Source organism: Gracilinanus agilis, chromosome 2, assembly GCF_016433145.1.
Source record: "Gracilinanus agilis isolate LMUSP501 chromosome 2, AgileGrace, whole genome shotgun sequence".
Lineage (NCBI taxonomy): Eukaryota > Metazoa > Chordata > Mammalia > Didelphimorphia > Didelphidae > Gracilinanus > Gracilinanus agilis.
Window position 1 is genome coordinate 682,360,443 of NC_058131.1, and position 20,675 is coordinate 682,381,117.

At 37.6% G+C, this 20,675-nt stretch overlaps 1 protein-coding gene across 2 annotated transcripts in view; it reads right to left on the reverse strand.

The window, feature by feature from the left end:
* Positions 1-2,164: 2,164 nt before the first annotated feature.
* LOC123232993 (cytochrome P450 2C44-like) overlaps positions 2,165-20,675 on the reverse strand; it is a 30,746-nt gene continuing 12,235 nt past the window's right edge. For both annotated transcript variants that reach the window (XM_044659138.1, XM_044659137.1), the window contains 4 exons: positions 12,684-12,825; positions 9,079-9,266; positions 4,167-4,308; positions 2,165-2,654 (listed from right to left, as the gene is read on the reverse strand). In XM_044659138.1, coding sequence (XP_044515073.1) covers positions 2,473-2,654; positions 4,167-4,308; positions 9,079-9,266; positions 12,684-12,825 — 654 coding nt within the window. In that variant the 3' untranslated portion in view covers positions 2,165-2,472. The remainder of the gene's footprint in view (positions 2,655-4,166; positions 4,309-9,078; positions 9,267-12,683; positions 12,826-20,675) is intronic.

Sequence of the window (20,675 nt, forward strand, 5' to 3'; positions counted from 1 at the left end):
GACATTGGCTGATTAGTTACAAATGCTGTGTGGCAAGACTGACATGTGGTGATTTCATTGGAATATGCCCTATGGAGTATGGTGATGATTTCCTTTAGGTCAAAAATAGAATTAAAAAGAAAGTTTTGCAGAATGGAGGTCAAGAATCAAAACAATTATATCTTACCAGTCCTTCTCCCAGTTAGGGGGCAGTTAGTTCATGCAGGAGAGGGTGCCAAACCTAGAGTCAAGAAGATGTGAGTTCCAAGAAGATCTAACCTCAGGTACTTACTAGTTGTGTGATCCAGGGCAAGTCACTTATCCCTTTTTGCCTCAATTTCTTCATCTTCAAAATGAACTGGAGAAGGAAATGTTAAGTAATTTCCGTATCTTAGACAAAAAAATCCCAAAATAGGGTCACAAATAATCAAACACAACTGAAACAAGCGAAAAAACTCCCAGAAAGACCTGTTTTCCTTAAAGGAGACAAAGTATGTTTCAGTTATTTTCTTACAAAATATCCATTTAAAACTCCCAACCTTAGAACTATTTCTTTAACTATTTTTGACTTGATAATGCCCTTTACATATTCCTGATACTGAATCAAGTAATTAGTAGTTATGGCCATCATGTGTTTGGAAAAAACAGCTTGCGAGTGGACTCTAGTATTCTATTTAAGATTTTTGCATCTATGTTCATTAGGGAGATTGGTCTATAGTTTTCTTTCTCTGTTTTTGATCTACCTGGCTTTGGAATCAGTACCATATTTGTGTCATTAAAGGAATTTGGTAAGACTCCATCTTTGCTTATTATATCAAATAATTTGTATAGTATTGGGATTAATTGTTCTTTGAATGTTTGATAGAATTCACTTGTGAATCCATTAGGGGCTGGCGATTTTTTCTTAGGGAGTTCTTTAATGGCCTGTTCAATTTCTTTTTCTGATATTGGATTATTTAAGCATTCTATTTCTTCTACTGTTAATCTAAGCAAGTTATATTTTTGCAAATATTCATCCGTATCACTTAGATTTATGAATTTATTGCCATATAATTGGGCAAATTAGTTTTTAATGATTGCCTTAATTTCCTCTTCATTAGAGGTGAGGTCTCCCTTTTCATCTTTGATACTATTAATTTGGTTTTCTTCTTTCCTCTTGATTGGATTAATCTTATTCCTTTATCTGCCCTGTGGCCTAAACCTTGAGGGGAGGGAAAAATAAACAAAGAGAAAAAATGTGGGGTGACAAGAAGGAGTGTTTTCACTGAACTGAGCTCTCCAGCAGTGGGGTCCCCCTGTGCTGTCCGCTGTGTTTGATCTGGTTTTCTTTCCTCTTGAAGCCCTGCATTCTCTATCTCGGTATGAAGAAGCCAAGCTCTCTGTGGTCTGGGGTTTGTCTCTCTCTAAGCCACCATCTTCTGGGCGTTTTTGCTGTGTTTCTCTGGTTTTCTCCTCCAGTCACCTCTCCAGTGCTTGTGTTTGACTCCCTGAGTCCGATGCCAGCAAGGCCCTCTCTCCCGACCTGTGCGCCCACTGGCCCTGAGATTTCCTGGGCCACTGGAGACTCCGCACAGCAGAGTGGGGGAGGCATCCTGGGATCCTGGGATTCCCCTTCTACATCCTCAGTCCTGACAGTTCAAGAATTGAAGCCTTTTTCTTGGCGTACCTCTTTAGTTATGCTGCAATAGGGTTCCCCTGCTCTGTCCCATTATTAGATTTGGTCCTCTTTCTTCTTGAAGCGCATTGTTTTCTATTTCCATGTGTAAGAGTGCGGAGGTTTTAAGATTCGCTCTGTCTACACTGCCATCTTCCCAGAAGTCCTCCTTGCTAGTGGACTCTAACTGAAAGTCATCTCAGGATTTTTCATGACACATCCTTTTTAGGTCTCACATCATCTTCTCCTTTAAACATCAAAATATCATTCTTTTTAAAAAAAAAAAACACTTAACTTCTGTGTATTGGCTCATAGGTGGAAGAGTGGTAAGGGTGGTCAATGGGGGTCAAGTGACTTGCCCAGGGTCACACAGCTGGTAAGTGTTTGAGGCCGGATTTGAACCTAGGACCTCCCTTATCTAGGCCTGACTCTCAATCCACTGAGCTACCCAGCTGCCCCAAGATATCATTCTTAAAGGGGAAAAAAATGAATCATGGGACGCCATGAAGTCCAATGTGAACAGATTGCATATATAGATCAACCTTTTATTGAATTAAAACTTCCTAAACATAAAGCATGGTTTAAAGTATGAAGATGCCAAGGGTGTTTTCATGCTATTCCATAGTGCTACCCAATGACATGAAGGTATATAAGGAGTTCTTTAATCTATTGCATTTCCTAGTGCATATGTAAGGATTGGAGTCTATTCAAAGAGAACACTAAGCATTGCATTCCCCCCCCCCCCCCCCATAAGGCTGGCCTGGCTACTTTCAACAGAAAAGAATTAGGATCTTGGTGAGAAAGCAATAAGGTGGATTGGATGGGTGGCTTTCTCTTCCTTAGCGGGGAAGAAGGCAGAGCTCGAACTTTGGAGGAACAGTAAGCAATCCGGTAGAGCCTGGCTTGATGTCAATTTCCTTTGAATCCACAACACTCTTCAGCGTAAAATTTTGCAGAATGGTGACGAGGAATAAAAATAATTCCATCTTAGCTAAGCCTTCTCCCAAACAGGCCCGTTTTCCTGAAAGAAGGCAAGATTCTCTTTAGTGATCTTCATGTAAAAATCCAAATCCATCATTCCCAGAAAATCTTATCTAATCACCTCCTTCTCGCTTCCCTCCAAGAGAATAACACCTTGTTAGTACCTAATAAGGAACCTAGGTGGCATAGTAAACTTGAGTACTGGACTTAGAAACTGGAACAACTCATTAGAAGCTTTCTAGTAAGGTGACTACAAATAACTTAACTTATTTCAACCACAGTTTTCCCATCTGTAAAATGGGAACAATTACAACACCTATCTTTCAGAGTTGTTGTGAGGATTAAATGAATTGAGAAAGACTACTTTGAAACCTTAAAGAACTATATAAAAATTATTACATTTAAGTATAGCCTTCATACAATTATGAAATTTTCTTTTTTTGATAATTAAGCCCATGCTTTATTTTCTCTTCTAAATTATTTTATGAATTCCCAGAAGTCACAGATTCCATTTCACTTATCGTAGAGTACCTTTCCTTGCCAAGCACAATGCCTTCAACTTTTTCTCATTTTTAGTATGCATTCGTTTCTTAGTATAGGGATTAGTATAGTGATTTTCTAGTGAAGGAAATTTCTTCTACTACTACAAATAATATCTTTAGCACCTTATAGTTTTAAAGAAGAGGACTCAAAGGTTAAATGACTTGCCATGACCAGGATTTGTCAGAGGCAGGACTTTATTCCAAGTTGACACTGAGGCTGATTCTATTTTACCATATTTCCTTTCCACACAGACCCTATATATGCCATAATAAGTGCTTTTGGTGGCAACTAGGTGGCACAATGGCTAGAGTGCTGGACTTAAAGTCAGGAAGACCCATCTTGGGGGAATTCAAATTTGGCCTCAGGCACTTACCAGCTGTGTGACCCTGCACTTAACCTTGTTTACCTTAGTTTCCTCATCTGTAAAATGAGTTGAAGGAAATGGAAAACAACTCCAGTATCTTTGCTAAGAAAATTCCAAAATGAGGTCACTAAGAATCAGAAATAACTGAACAACAAAAATGTTTTTAATATGTTTTTTAATATGTTTGTTATTTGAATTAATGAAGATGAATGAACTAGCATGATCATCTGATAAACATGTTAAGATCAGTGTAAGGAGAGAAAATAGAAGGAAACCCGTCTCAATTAAACTCAACTCAATTATGATTATTAGGCATAGAAGTGAATACATCCTCTTATGCAACTCTTAACACCTCCCACCCATGTGCTCCCATAGTGTGGTGAGTCAATTAATCACCCAATAAGCATTTATTTATCAGCTACTCTGTCAGTTCTCTTCTAAAAGGTAGAGATACAAAGAAAGGCAAAAAAGGAGGCATTCTGAGGTAATACCCAGTCATACTAGTTACAGAAACACCATAAATATAAGTAACAGATTTAGAAATAGGCCAGAAATTTCTATTCGGAATGCACTGAAGAGCAGCCAAAATGAGAAACACAGACAGATTTATTTAAAATTTAGAAGTAAATATGAGAGAAAATTTACCTATAGAAAAAGGCATGAAGTAGTCACTCTTCTTAAAACTGCCATCCTTATTCAGGAAGTGCCCTGGATCAAACTGTTCTGGGTTAGGGAATTCTTTTGGGTCAGACAAGACAGAGGAAAGCAAAGGGTACACTGTTGTGCCCTAGAATAAAGAAATAACAAGAGTTAATAGATTAATATCTTGGTCCATTATTAATCACAGTGTGGATAGGAGGTGATTAATGAATACTTACGGACTGTTCTGTGACAAAATTATTTAAACTTTCAATGAAGAGAGAAAAATTTTGATAACTTGCCATAGATTTTTTAATGTAGAACAATATAAGAATAATATGATACAGAGGGTATGAAGACCCATCTGCCACAGTCATCTTGGTTGACCAGTAAGTCCAAATGAGAGAACTAGCAGTGAGATATTTTATCCAAGAAGACTGAATAACATTGAAGACAAAAGGCAGAGTTTAGTGGCCCAATTCTAAAAGTACCACCCCTATCTTTTTGTATTATATCATTATGTAGCAGATAGATATGACCTCTGTTTTGGACTTATTATATTTGAGATATTTGAGGTTTATTCAATTTGACATAAACGGTGTCAAAAATTGGAGATTCATGGTGGATCTTGGGAAATGGATGATTGGTTGTTGTTCTTGGTACTCAAAGAAGATCAGAAGGACATCATCAATGACATCTTTTGACTTGGGTACAAATTAGATTTACATGAGCAAGAGTTGTACAAAGCTGTAAGTTTCACTCTTACTTCTAGGGTCATTGGAGTCCAGTGACAAGACAAAAGTCAAAATGAATATTGATGGCTTGAAATGCAGTAGATGTCCTTGGCTTTTTTGATGTCTAACCAAGTTGTAAGTAATGCTTTATGGCCATTGGAAAAATATATTCTCATCTGCCATGCCTCTGGAAGAAGTCTTCATATACCTGGAGTAAACATCCCCCCAAATAACTGATGAGTTTCAGGCATGTTGGCTTCCTTCAACTTTGTTTAGTCCTTGTATTGAACTGGTTTATTGGGGTGTGAATGCTATGCATGCTAAAGCTTGTTGGATAAACAGGTGAGAACTAGGTCTAGTAGACATCAAAGCAAGAAAGCAGCCCTGAAAAAGACTTAGCAAGTCTACAAGCCAGAGATATGTCTTCCCATATACCCTTTTACATGTAGTTCTCTTTATATTTGCATTTCATGAAGCAAAATCTGAACTCAACTACTATCTAAACTAAGAATCTTTACATAATCTTGACTAGGATTTTTTAAAATTACTTTTTTTTTCATTGGATTTTTGTAACTTTTTTCCAGTTGACCAATTTTGTTTTTTAAGCTGTTATTTTCTTTTCTCTGTTTTTTTGAACCTATCTTATTTGATTTTTGAATTCTTTTTTTGAGTCCTTTCAGAGCCTGAGACCAATTCCCATTTTTTTGAAGTTTTGCTTATAGTTGCTTGGATCCCTTCATCCTATTTTGGTTGTGCTCTTTATTCTTTTTCCTATGTAGAAGTTTTAGAGTTACATGCTTTTTCTTTTGTTTACTCATTTCCCCAGGCTTTTAGCTTTTTGCTAATTCTGTAAGCTACTTGCTGATTCTCTCTCCTCTGCTGATTTACAGGATAAGACAGGGTTATCTAATGTGTCCTGGGGCTAAGTCTTCAATGTAGTCAGCTGCTGAGACTTGAGATTACCTGCCAAATGGACTTTTGATCTTCTTTAGGGCTTGGGACTTCAAGGGGTGGATTTGAAGAGTTCTTTTGCTGGTGTAGTCGCTGTTCTGGAATTCTGAAGTTAGCCTCCATCCTACTGCAGAACGTAGAGTGATAGATGTATGTGTGTGTGGGATGGTCAGCCAGCACTCCAATGTGTGCAGTTTTGGTTCCAGTTCCCCCTTGCCCTATGTAAATTGACTCTCGCTCTCTCGCTCTCTCTCTCTCTCTCCCCCCTACTTTCAAGTTGTGTTCAGCAGGAGAGTGCCCATGGATTTTGAAATACATGACATAAAGCCTGGTGACACTATGTAATATTAAGAACTTTGACAGAAAGTCAGCACTGGATGGCAGGTGAATGGGGCTATATCAGATCTTGTTAACTTCCCTGACTGCAATCAAAGTCCAAGACAAAGATTCTTGGTGCCATGCATCACATGTGAAGAAACAGAGACAAAACTTGGAATACCCAAAACAATTAGAAAAAAATAATGACCATGAAACACAAACATAAGGAAAATTTCAAATAACAGAAACTAATACATAACTGATAACACAACATAATCACAATAGTTCCAGAGCCAGAGGAGAGACTACTTCAGACAACAAGTTAGATGGCAGACAAAAATCCAACAGCTTGACAGAGAAAGGGAAAAGATTAGAAGGAAAGATCTATTGAAGCTGCAAATCATCAAGGAGACCTTTGAAAAAGAACTGGACACTAAAGAACTGTGAAAACTCATCAACATTGCAAGAGGAAGACAGACAGGAAAGGGTTGCGTAAGACTGGTGCAGCGTAAATACAATAAAACACAAATTAACTTCACATGTTAGGTAAATGCATCCACATTATACAACATCAAGAAAGAAGAGAACCTACAGGCAACTCAAGAAGAGAAATTTCCTACAATCAACATTGGTGAGTATCTGCATGCACAGTACAAGATGAGAACACAAGATACAACACAGAACTGACAATTAGTCAAGACCTCATGTAAATAAATGAGGGTCTGAAGATTGTGTTCATAAAAATGTATATAATGTATATATGTACATAGGATGTAAAATGTTAGCAAGTCTCATGAAAGTCTTAACCAAATGTGAAGGTGCAAAGCTTTCTTATCTAACACCAGAATTCATACTATAGCACTGTACATAGTGTATCATATTGCATAATATAAATCTTATAAATAAGTGTAACATAGGTTCATAATTTTAGTATAGGTTCAAACTAGTTCCCTAGCTTTGTAAAATACATTAACAAATACTAACACCATAGGATTAGTTAGCATAAATGTAGGGAAAGTTAGAGAGGTATAGAGAACTTTGAAATCCTAACTAGAAAAGTGTTAGGGAAAGAATAGAATAAGATAAAGTATTAACACACTAACAATAGGGAAAATAGCAGTAACATTGTTAAAAGCATAAGTAGTCAGAGATAATAGTCTAAGAAGCAGTTAAGTTCAATAAGATTGTTTAATGCAATAGTTGTTAGATCTAGAATTGTTCTGAAGAAAGTTTATTGTTTCAAAGAATTGTTTAACTACTGCAACATTGTAGAAACATTGCAAACACTCATCCCTTACCCAAAAGCTAGATAGAGTAAGTAAGACAGGCATTTATTAGTTTTGGGGAGAAGGGAACATAAGATAGTGATAAGAATAGATAAGATAAGAGTAGATAGAATGCAGGTGGAACTTTTAGGAAAAGATCCCACAAAACAAAAGGGGGATACTGTAAGAACAAAGCAACATTTTGGAAAACTGCCACGGAATGTTGGGGGTAACAAAGAGCTGAAGTAACCATTGGAATAGCAGAGACTTCTGGGAGAGAAAAACCAAACCAGGGACTTTTGAGGGGTTGGAGCCAGAGAGAAAGGCAATGAATCTGGCTGAGATTGCCTGAAGAGGCCATTTTTGGGTTTCCTGACCTGAATAGGAAACCTGCACCTGTGATATCTTGTCTTCCTGACATTCACTCATATCATCAACAGAATTCATTGAGTTTAGGTTACTGGACTTCCCTTGGGGAGCTGTTCCCTGAACCCCACTTGCCTTGGACTTTGTCCAGCTGTATCCCACCTGGACTTATAACAGATATAGCTTATAGGAATATTACTAGTGGGGTTGGGAAGGAGAAACTCTGGTTGAGGGACACCTTGGCTCACCTTCAGGTCTGAGGCTTGGTGGGTACTTGCACCCCCTTTCCTGCAGATACCCAACCTTCGTTCCCCCTACCCTTATTATTCCTGATTAAAATACCCAAGACTTCAAGATCAGATCTGCATTGGTTCTATTGGAGGGAGACTTGTTGGGGAGGGAGTGTAATAGCTTAGGCAGACTGATCTCCATTTTAAGCCTGACCTCCTGCTGTGAGCAAGGAGGGGTTTCTCTGTTCCCTGACTTGCACCATTATCCAATCACTCAATTCTCCTTGAGGGGATATCATTCCTTAAAGCCCTTAATGGTGGCATGCCCTTCCAGAATTCCCCTTTTCCAAAGAGGATACCATATTTGTCTCTCAGCAATAGGGGTGGCTGTGAGGGAGGAGAGGACTTCCATCCTTCTCCAACTTGTTCTCAACTTCAGCTACCTCCTCCTGAAACACCCCCTTATTACACCACATACAACGCTCTGCTAGCTACCTCTCTGTGGGTGTTAAATAGCATGGAGAAAATAATGGATTTTATTATCTCTACTTCAAAAATCTGAAATACAAGGAGCATTAAAGGAATGTATATTTATTTCACATTGATTAAAACGTATTACTCAGAGGTAGCTATGTGAACAAGGATGTTGTGGGCAAGAGTCAGTAGGGTGATACAGGTGGCAGAAAAGAACTCTAAAGGAATCTTGCCTGAATTGGAAAAAGTCACTTTAGTTGGAAAAGTTGTCTATTATAGCTATTAAGCTTATGTCACTATTTCCCCCATTTATGTAAATCAACAAGATAACCACTATGCAATGGATAAGAAATTGGCTTTGGGTTAAAGTTTCTTTCTAACATATATTAGTTCTATAACTCTGGATAAGAAAGTTAACCTCTGAGTGCCTTCAACAGTAACAAAACTCATGAAAGTATATATGACAGGTTTATACTTTATGACATTTGCTAAAATTTGTATGGAGTTGGCAAGTCAGGAGGGAATATGCTTTTTGGATTCTAACTCAGGAGGACGTTTCTTTCATGTTCCTATTTCTTACCTTAGGTATGAAGTATTGTTGGAGTTGGGTGTCTTGGGTTACTTCATGAGGAAGACTGAAAGGAACAAGATCAACAAATCTCTGTATCTCATGCAGCACAGCCTCTGTATAGGGCATCTCCAGTTTATCTTTAATGGAAGGAATTCTATGTGGTCCAATCACTCGATCAATTTCTTCATGAATCTTTTCTGTGTTGACATAAAGAATAACTCATTTTGTGTTTCCTGAATAACAAGAGCACTGAGCTGAGTAGAAGAGATACAGTTAACAGAAAGTAAACTAAGTAAAATTTCTAGAAGATCAGGAGAAATATTTTGCTCCTACTCATTGAATTATATAATTTGGAACTAGAGAGAAGCCTTAGATATCATTTAGTATAAATTGTTTACTTGTCAAATAAGGGAACTAAGGACCAAAAAGGTTAACCATTATTCATGCCCATGCTCTCAGACTCCTAATCAACAGTTTTCTCACAGCATTATGCTGGACAGCTTCACAAATTACCCTAAAGAGGGGCTATGTGCTGGTTTTCCCATCCTTTAGAAAGAAAGATTGACCTGACAATGACTATATCACTTGCAATGTTAACCTCTAGTTGGTCACATTACAGGCCAATCAGATATCTTATTTCTTTGAATGCAAAATCCCTAAGTGTATTACTATCTTATCAATATATCATACCACACACTTATAACCACTGGGCCAAAGGAGTTAAAGACTATGTCTTTTCTACCATCTACATGACTCTTTGTAAATTGACAGCCTGTAGGAATCACTAATTCCAGGAAAATAGAACTTCTTTCTTCTGAAACTTCATTTAACTGTCAATAATATGGATTTAGGTCTTGATCAATAATACGTGTAAAACCCAGTGGCATTGCGAGTCAGCTAAGGGGGTTAGGAGGGGATTGGGAGAGAGGGAAAGAACATGAAATATGTTACTAGGAGAAAATATTCACAATAAAAAAATAATTTCAAAAAAAAATTTTAAACCCTGAAAAAAGAATAAAGTTGATATAAAAAAGAAAAAAAAAGGTAAGAATTTGTTTAAACATTTTGGAAATATTTCATCATCTTATCTCTACTGAATAAACTCTAGTGACTCTGGCCTTTAGGATAAAACAGAATCTCCCTTGCTCAGTTTTTAAAGCCTTTCACAACTTATATTTTGAGCTTCAGTGCTTAAATCTACAATCTACCTAAATTAATGATCTTTTTGTTCCTTCCAAAAGGCACGCTATCTCCAATAATTGTACCTTTTTTAACTATCGCTGTACTTGGAATGTAATCCCTCTTTTCCTCTGCTCATAGAATTTCTCTCATCTTTTAAGATCAGTTCAAACATCACATTTTACATGATGCCTTTCTTGAACCTCCGATTTGCTGCTTTGTATGTACCCTGAGGCAGGCAGTCAGTCAACAAGCATTTATAAAGAAAATAATATGCCCCAGGCCCTGCACTAAGTGCTTATGTTGCAAATAAAGGTAAAAGAATCTCTGCTCTCAAGGAATTAATGGAATAATGGAGGAGACCACATGCAAACAATTATGTGCAAATATATGTAAATATCATATATATATATGTGTGTGTGTGTGTGTAGATATATATGATAAATTATGGGTAACCTGAGAGGGAAAACACTAAGATTAAAATCTAGGAAAGGCTTCTTGCAAAAAGGTTACACTTTAGCTGAGATTTTTAGGAAGCAAAGAAAACTTGGAGGAAGAAATGAGGGAGGAGAATTTTCATGAATTGTGGAATAGACAATAAAAGATGTTTAGAATCTGCAGATGAATTTCTTATTTAAGTAAAGCAAAGAGTCTAGTATCACAGGAAAACAGCGTTCATGGAGGAAAGTAATGCACAAGGAGATTGGTGAAATTTCAGGTTATGAAAGACTTTAAAAAAAACAAACAGATGATTTTCACATTTGATTCTAGAGGAAATGAGCCACAGGTGTTTGTTGAATAAAGGAGTGACATGACCAGACTTGTGTTTTAGAAAGATCAATTTGATAACAGAAGAATGATAAGTGTATGAGTGTGTGCACTTGAGTCAGGGAGACAAACTAAAAGGTATTGAAATTGTGGTGATCTTACAGTGATCAGGACCTGAGCCAAAACAGTGACAATTTCAAAGGAGAGAAATGGGTGTATATGAGAGATATTACAAAGATACAAATACAAGTACTTGACAATTAATTAGATTTAGGGGTAAGAGAGAGTGTGGAATTGTAGATGACACTTAGGTTGTAAGATAGGGTCCCTGAAAACAATGGTAAAATTCATGGCAGTAATAGAGAAGGTAGAAAGTTATAAAGAGGGCAAGATCTGTAGCCAAAAGATAATGATTTTAGTTTGGAACATTTTGAATTTAAGAGGCATATGGGTTATATGGTCTGAAATGAAATAGGCAATTGGAATTGTAAGAGTGGAGGCAGAGAGGTTAGAATTGGGCAAGTATGTTTGAGAGTCATCCTCATAAAGATGATAATTGAAACTGTCAGATTTTCGGATCACCACATGCAACACGTAGGGCGAAGAAAAGTAGTCTAGGACATAGCCTTGTGGGTTTCTTGTAGTTAGTGTGTGAGACCCAGATGGAGTTGCCGCAAAGTCAGGCAATTTGAAAACTAATGGGGTCAGGAAAATATATAGTAAAAAGAGGTTCAAGGAGAAAGTAATTGATAGTGTAGGAGGCTGAAGAAGAGGGATTCTCTTCATTACCAAATCTAGTGTTTTGTTCTTTTCAAGAAAGATGAGGTTTGAGAAAAAGGTCATTGTGGTTGGTCATTAAAAGATCATTAGTAATTTTGGAATGAGCAGTTTTGATTGAATGGGTAGATAAGAATTCAGGCTGCAAAGAGATCAAAAGAGGGAAAAAGAAAGTGAAGTACCTATTGTGGATGAACTCTTTGAGTTTAGCAACAAAAGGGGAAATATTGGAAACCAGCTATATTCTTCACAATCATTCTATAGATAGTTAAATGTGCACTTGACTGTTGTGTTGGAATGAATGATCTTTGAAAGAAGAAATTATTTCATTCTTTGATTTTTTTTTATCCTCAGAACCTAGCATGTCTGACACTTTGTAGGTACTTAATAAATGTTGCTTGATCAACTGATTAGGTATGAATGGAAATAGTTCAGAATCCTTCATTTCTTTGGCTGGAACACTTTCCAAGTATAGTAGACTTTTGTTCTATTTATTCAGTTTGAATGGAGGCATCACTTTAAAAAAGTCCAAATGCAATGTAAGTTGCCACTTAATAGAAGCATTGGCTCTAGGAATAATCCAAACTTTTCTTGTCATGGAAAACTAAAATAATTGCTTTGATGGAAGACATGGTTATTGTGGTAAGTGGAAGAGTCAGCTGCTATGCCCTTAATTCTGTGCCTATTCTCTCCTATTTGTCCTTTTCTCCTCCACTCAGCTCATTCCTTTTTTTTTCCTGCTTCCCACTATTACAAGACTCTATCTTATAATTTGTAACCTTGTTTGAGAGTCAATGATACAGTATTAGGCTAGTTTCTGCATAAAGCTTTTAGGAGCTTAAGGTTGAATCTTTGGTCTTGATATGAGAGTATGTGGATTTTTTCCTTACTTTGTACTTCTGGGTACTTTAGGATGAGAAGCAGGCCATATCTCAAAGTGGTACTGGTCGTTTCTGTTCCAGCATCAAATAAATCCATTCCTGCTGTTGCCAGATTTTCAAAGTCAAACACAGAGTCTGGATTCTTTCGGTCCTATAGATTGTTCATGGAACAATAATGAAACAAATATATGCATGAATAGATACAGCAATGAATGAATAAATAAATCCATAAATAAAATTGCAATAATTAAAAAAAACTTTTAATTCCATCTTAGTATCAATACTGTGTATCAGTGCTAAGTAGAAGAGTGATAAAGGCTGGACAATGGGAGTAAAGTGACTTGCACAGGGCCACACAGCAAGGAAGTATTTGAGGCCAGATTTGAACCCAGGACCTCCCATCTCTGGGCCTGACTCTCAATCAAATGAGCCACCCAGCTGCCCCCTGCCATGCCCTTCTCCAGTAGATTAAGGCAAACAGAGGTTAAGTGACTCACTTAAGGTCACATACCTAATAAGTATATGAGGCTGGATTTGCACTCAGGCCTTGATGACTCCAGGCCAAGTATATAATTTGCTGAGCTTTCTCAGAAATAACTAGGGCTGACTATAATTCACAGGTAAATTGAGATTATGCTTACTCACTCACTAATTATAGGAAACAAAATAACTATAGGGGAGTGAGAGAAAAAGTAAATACTCGAGAATGACATGTAGATTACAAATTTGGATGACTGGGAAGATGGTGGTACTCTCAATAGTAACTGAGATGTTAGGAATAAATAAGAGGTCTTGGAGAAAATAATTATTTCATATCTGTAAGTGTGGAATTTAAGGTGACTATAGGTCATCCATTTCAAGATGTTCATCAGAGAGGTTATGGTTGGATGAATAGATCTGGGAATCGTCATTAGAAAGATGATAATTGAATCCATGGCAGGGCAATGAGATCACCAAATTTTTAAAAAGTATATATGGAGAAGAGAAGAAATCTTAGGACAGAGATCTATGGAATAGCAAAAGTTAGCTTGCATGACCTGGATGAGGTTCCAGGAAAGAAAACTGAGTAGTGTTCGTAAGGAGGAGAAACTAGAGAGTAAGGTCATAAACTTAGAGAAAAGATAATTTCAAGAAGAGGTTAAACATCAGTCAAAGGTTGCAGAAAGATCAAGGATGAGATTTGAGAAAAGGCCATTAGATTTGGCAATTAAGTAATCATTAATAAATTTAAAGAGTTATTTCTTTTCAGATGATCTATAGCAGTGGTTCCCAAACTTTTTTTGCCTACTGCTGCCTTTCCAGAAAAAATTTTACTTAGCCCCCTGGAAATTAATTTTTTTAAAAAATTTTAATAGCAATTAATAGGAAAGATAAATGCACCTGTGGCCATCACTGTCCCCCACCCCCCCCCATTGCTGCAGCACCCACTAGGGGGCAGTAGCACCCACTTTGGTAATCACTGATCTACAGCAAAGGTTTCACACATGTAGCCCATGGATTGTGCACACTCATAGGTCCTAATGTAGGTCCACACCAGATTAAAAAGTAATTGGGAAAAATTTAACAAAATAAATAAAAAAACTATTTTAGAATATAGATAATGTAACATGTGGTTTTCTAAGTCTATATGTGACCTGTAAGGATCTTTATGTATGGTTTTGTGTCTTCCATTTCCAGTTCAGTTTGACATATTGATCTATAATATACTTCAATCACATTTTTGGCGTGCTTGTCTTTATTGATCTTTTCTCAATACTCTACCATGGATTCCTAATTCCTTGTCACTCTTCTATAACTTTATCTTTTTAATATACCATACATGTTCACATCCTTTTACCTGTTTATTCCTTAATAAAACAGAACAAAGATGGAACTAAAAGCAGAATGGTTTTAGATATGGATATTTTGGAGAGAGCATATGGGTTAATATTCAGATTTTCAAAGAGGAAAACTACCATTTATTAACCTTCAGCAAGAATTATGTGATAGAATTCCAGGAAATAGACCTATATTAGTAGGACTGCTGGAGCAAACAAACTATGCCAAGTATAAGAATCAACTAGCATAAGGGTAAAATATTGAGGGTTGCAAGTTTCCCCATATAGACAATAGATGTTATAAATACTATTGTGTAATTAGAATTTGTTCCCCAGGACTTTTTCCCAGCATCCCATTTATGTATTTACGCTAATGTACTAATGTAGGGAAGATATAAGTTGTGTGTAGTTCCTCCCTTTCTCTTTTCCAGGGAAGGCAGTTGTGGAGGTTGGGTGAGAGTCAGGCAGGAGAATTTTACCCACGTGTTTTTTACTTAGGCTTTCTAATTTTGTTCTTTTATTTCTTCTACTTCAAGTGATTATTAATAAATCTTATAAAATATGATATTTGAAGTTATTGGACATTATTTTAAATCTTACATTGTTGGTGAGCCATGAAGGGATAGAATCTTTGATCTTTTAAGATGCAGCCTGTATTCTATACTCAAACACCCTTTTGCTCTCCTGGCCTTTTTTGTCTCTAGGTGGGAAGGAAATGAAGAATACTCTTCCAAATCTCTTAGCTAACTCCTGAGGTTTTTTGTTTTTGTTTTTTTTTTTTTTTTTTACCTTCAAGACAGTGTGTTTTGTTTTGCCTGAAATAGAAAACTCTTGCCTTTTCTTGTTGCCCCTCCTAAATTTAGTCTTGGGCTGAGACTTCACCCTCCTCCATTCAGGGACTAATTAGGGCACACCTCCATCTACTTCAAACTTTTTTCTCTAAAATCCTTACAAAGCCCAATCCACTAGACTTGCGAGGTTTTACTCTTAGCCAGTACATACCATGATAGTGCCACCTATAGACAGGAAGTAGAATTGTAAGCATGGCCCACTGTATGAAAGAGCAGTGCATTACCATAGTTTTAGGATGTCTTTTCTTACTACTGTTCCCGGGAGTACATGTACCACTTGGATATTTTGAAATTTATCCATTCCTTCTCAAGAAAAAACAACTGAAATATATCTTGTGTAATCTCAAGATGCAGAAAGGAGATTCTACCCAGCCTTTGAAACACATACAATATGGGGTTTGTCCACACTATGCTCACTGCAGAAATCCTCCTCAGTATGGGGAACCTCAGAAGAGTGACCAAAGAAATCTAGATGAATGGTGATACTGTGGGAGGGGAAGGAGCCTTAAAGAGTCTGGAGGTGAATTTTAAGCCTTTTCAGACTACATTGCCTTATTGATATTAACTGTTTCAGTTTGTTCCCTTCCAAGTAGTGAAGAAATCTCTATAACGCAGCTATCAGAATTGGAGAAAAGGACTCTTGGATTGATTGTTCACATGTAAAACCTTCTATTAACACTGAGTGCCTGTGTCCTTGTCACACATTGTATTTTCCAATTATTTTAAAATTCAATTTTGTTCTTTAAGTTTTCATATTAATATAATGTAATATCTTCTGTTACACTATGTCATTTTTAGCTACTGTGTTTTGGCCATTAACTATGTGTTCTGTTACATTGTCTTTATTTGTACCTTCCCCCCCACCCCATGACTGGCCTGGAGAAAATACCATTATAAAAGTTCATAAACAATTTGAATAAACCCTTTTCCATAGCAAAACCATAGGTCCTTATGGATGCTAGGTTTGTCACCAGATCCATTGAGGTCACATGTTGCCTTAATGGCCTTTTGTTCCTTTATGCCTTTGTTAATTGTCACATAGATGATGATGGATGGGCTCCATCAAACTGGTTACAACCTATATACAACTTTTGGAGAATTTAATGAACTAGAAATCTCAACTCATTTTAAGGGGTCTTCAGAAGTGATTTTCAGATATCGAGTAGCACCACTGCCTCTGATTGATCATTTGCCCACCTTTGAGTTGTTTGTATCAAGAGGTAAGGGTCCATGTAGTAATTGAAGTGAAGTGCAATAGCATTATTGTATTCCCCACCTCCACATGGTATAAAGATGTAATGAATGAAACATCAGAAGTGATTTCCACTATTGTATTCCTTACCTCCACATTGCAATGGATGGGCCATATAAATATATCCTTTTATGGCTGTTACAGTCTCATACCAAAGGAGGGAGGTTTCTCAAGGGACTTGGTTACCTTGTGATGGATTATAATTTCATCTGGGAAGTAGGAAGGTTTTCCCAGGTGTCTTGGTAACTTTTGGATGGCTCCCAGAGGGAGAATTTCCCATGGAGCTTAGTGGCTTCTGGATGGTTTTTATATTTGTAACACTTCAGCTAACTTTAACCTTCTATGAGAATGATCTAGATTCTTTTTTTTTTAACCTTTACCTTCCATCTTGGAGTCAATACTGTGTATTGGCTCCAAGGCAGAAGAGTGGTAAGGGCTAGGCAATGGGGGTTAAGTTGCCCAGGTTCACACAGCTAGGAAATGTCTGAGATCAGATTTGAACCTAGGACCTCTCATCTCTAGGCCTGGCTCTCAATCCAGTGAGCTACCCAGCTGCCCCTGATGATCTAGATTCCTGGTGACATTTTAGATCCAAAAGGTTTTCATTAGTAGTACAGACACTTTTTTTCTGGTTTCTCCTGCCAAATTTTGGAATGATGGCAGTAATAGACTTTGCTAGAAATATCTTCATCAAGGTTGAAAGATTGGTTACATCTGGAGAACTTGTGATAAGTATCCATGAGCTTCATAGATTTTTAAAATGTCACACAGCAAGTGGCTATAGAAACTCATGTGAATCCTAATGATTTTGAGTTTGTTTGCTATTGTCATTTAAATGGGCTCTTATGATTTTGAGGATTTTGGTTCTTCTTTGAATGTGCATTAGCTGCTGTACTACTGTTTTAAAAATCATGTGCACTCATACTGTGGTTCATGGCCAAGTTAAAAAGGAAATGGATTTCATTTTTGGGTGAGAAACCTTTCTATTGACCCTCTACTTGGCTGACACCTTTTCATGGAATGTGAAATACGTATATTTCACATTCCATACATATATATATAGTTTTATTATTGTTTTTCTTTGTATGTGCAATAGGATACTTGAGTTCTCTTTTTTTCTCAAATTTTTTTGTACTTTAAGCACATGATACTAGTATTAATGATTTTTTTAATTTTTTTACTAGGACAAGTTTAAAATGTCTATTAGGGGTTCCGGGTTAAGATGGCGGCAGAGTAAGAATCAGCTCTTAACCTCTCCTGACCAAAACACACAAAACTCCTCAAGGGGACATAAAAACAAGTCCAGATGAAAGGAGGAACCCCACAACATGGCACAGCGTGGAAGGTACGTGGAATCAAGACATTTCCAGGCTATAAAGGGCTCTCTCTAAATCGTGGGCTGAGCAACCACCCCACCCCCACCCCCTCCACACACAGCACCTATAGCACGGAACCCAGCTAAAAAGAAATAGAGCAAGTTTGGGGCACCCATCGAGTCATTGGCAGCTCCGGGGCTTGTTCCAGAGAGCAGCAAGATCTGGGACCCCAATAAGCCAAAGAACGCACGCGAAATCTGAGCGCGGGAGCAGAGAGTGGACGCCCGGCGCAGAGCGCACAGGCACGGGCAGAGGCGTGGGTGGAGGCAGACACAGCCAGGAACTAAAGCTCTGAAAACCTGAGTGGGGAACCAGTGCTGACGGGTATACGACTGTGGAAGCAGCGCCCTGAGACTTGTAAAGGAACCTCCTGCAGAGGATCAAGCAAGGGGGTCCACCAGGGGGCTTGACCTTGGAAAAAACCAGAAATCAGACCTCAGGAGCCAATAGACCGCGGACAGACACTGAGCGCGAGGATAAACCTGAGAAGCTGCTGGGCTAATGATGGCTACCCAGACTCAGGAAACTCAGAAGAGAAAGAATAACAACAAGAAAAAGAAGCCTTTAACACTCGACAACTTTTACACAGAGAAAATCCAGACAACTGAGCAAACAGAGGAGGAGAACAAACAAGCATCCAGACCCTCCACAAATAAGGAAAACTCCTCACAAGCTATGGAAGAGTTCAAAACTGAGATTTTGAGGAAAATGGAAGAGATCTGGCAAGAAAATAACTGTTTAAAAGGTAGAATCTTGCAATTGGAAAGTGAGGCTCAGAAACCAAATGAACTGATAAGCAAATTGAACACCAGAAATGGCCAGATTGAAAAGAAATACCAGAAGATTATGGCCGAAAACCAGAAAATTATGGCCGAAAACCAGAAGATTATGGCCGAAAACCAAAAGATTATAGCCGAAAATCAATCCCTAAAGGCTAGAATTGAGCAAGTAGAAGCTAATGATCTCTCAAGACAACAAGAACAAATAAAACAAAGTCAAAAGACTGAAAAAATAGAAGGAAACATGAAATATCTCAATGAGAGAGTGACAGACCAAGAAAACCGGTCTAGAAGAGACAATTTGAGAATAATTGGTCTTCCAGAAAAACCAGAAATTAATAGAAACCTGGACTCCTTACTAAAAGAAATTATTCAGCAAAATTGCCCTGAAGTCCTACAACAAGAGGGCAATATAGACATCGAAAGGATTCATAGAACACCCACTACATTCGACCCAGAGAAGAAATCGGTTAGAAATATTATTGCCAAATTCAAAAGCTTTCAAGCAAAAGAAAAAAATCTTACAAGAAGCCAGAAAGAGATAATTCAAATATCAAGGAGCACCAATAAGGATCACACAGGATCTGGCAGCCTCCACGCTAAAAGACTGTAAGGCTTGGAATATGATATTCAGAAAGGCAAGAGAGCTGGGCCTGCAACCACGTATCAACTACCCATCAAAATTGACTATATATTTCCAGGGGAAAGTATGGGCATTCAACAAAATTGAAGAATTCCAGGTATTTGCACAGAAGAGACCAGGGCTAAATGGAAAGTTTGATATCGAACCACAAAAATCGAGAGAAACCTGAAAAGGTAAATAAGATACAGAAGGAAAAGAAAGAAAACTTATAATTTTTAAATTTGCCTTTTTAAGGGCCTCAGTGAGATCTAATTATCTGTATTCCTATGTAGATAAATGTTATGTATAATTCTCTGTAGTGAACTCTATTCACTATTATAATATTCATTATTATAGTAATCAGAAGAATAATTCACAGGGTGAGGGTGGAACACTAAATAATCTAAGATGGCGTGGGGGATGGGAAAGAGGGGGTAAATAGCAGGGGACACCAAGAGAAACTTGAGTGAATAAGAAAATAGAATATTCTATTACACACAAAGAGAGAATGGGAGGGAGAGGGGACAAATACTATTATAAGAAGGAGAGGAAGAGAGCATTAAGAGGTAATAATCAAACCTTACTCTTAGTGTAATCAACCCAGAGAGGGAAGAGTAGTTATACTATCCATTGGGACATAAAACTCTTATCTAACCCTTCTGAGAAAGTTAGAAGGGATAAACCAAGGGGAGCAGGGGAGTGGGAAGGTCAAAAAAGGGGTCTAATTACTCAAATATACAAGGAGTTAAAGCAATTGTATAAAAAATCAAGCCATTCCCCAATTGATAAATGGGCAAGAGACATGAATAGGCAATTTTCAGGTAAAGAAATCAAAAGTATCAATAAGCACATGAGAAAGTGTTCCAAATCTCTAATAATTAGAGAAATGCAAATCAAAACAACTCTGAGGTATCACCTCACACCTAGCAGATTGGCTAAAATGAAAGAAGGGGAAAGTAATGAATGCTGGAGAGGATGTGGCAAAATTGGGACATTAATGCATTGCTGGTGGAGCTGTAAACTGATCCAGCCATTCTGGCTGGCAATTTGGAACCATGCTCAAAGGGCTATAAAAGAATGCCTGCCCTTTGATCCAGGCATACCATTGCTGGGTGTGTACCCCAAAGAGATCATAGATAAACAGACTTGTAGGAAAATATTTATAGCTGAGCTTTTTGTGGTGGCAACAAATTGGAAAGGGAGGGTATGCCCTTCAATTGGGGAATGGCTGAACAAACTGTGGTATATGCGGGTGATGGAATACTATTGTGCTAAAAGGAATAATAAACTGGAGGAGTTCCAGG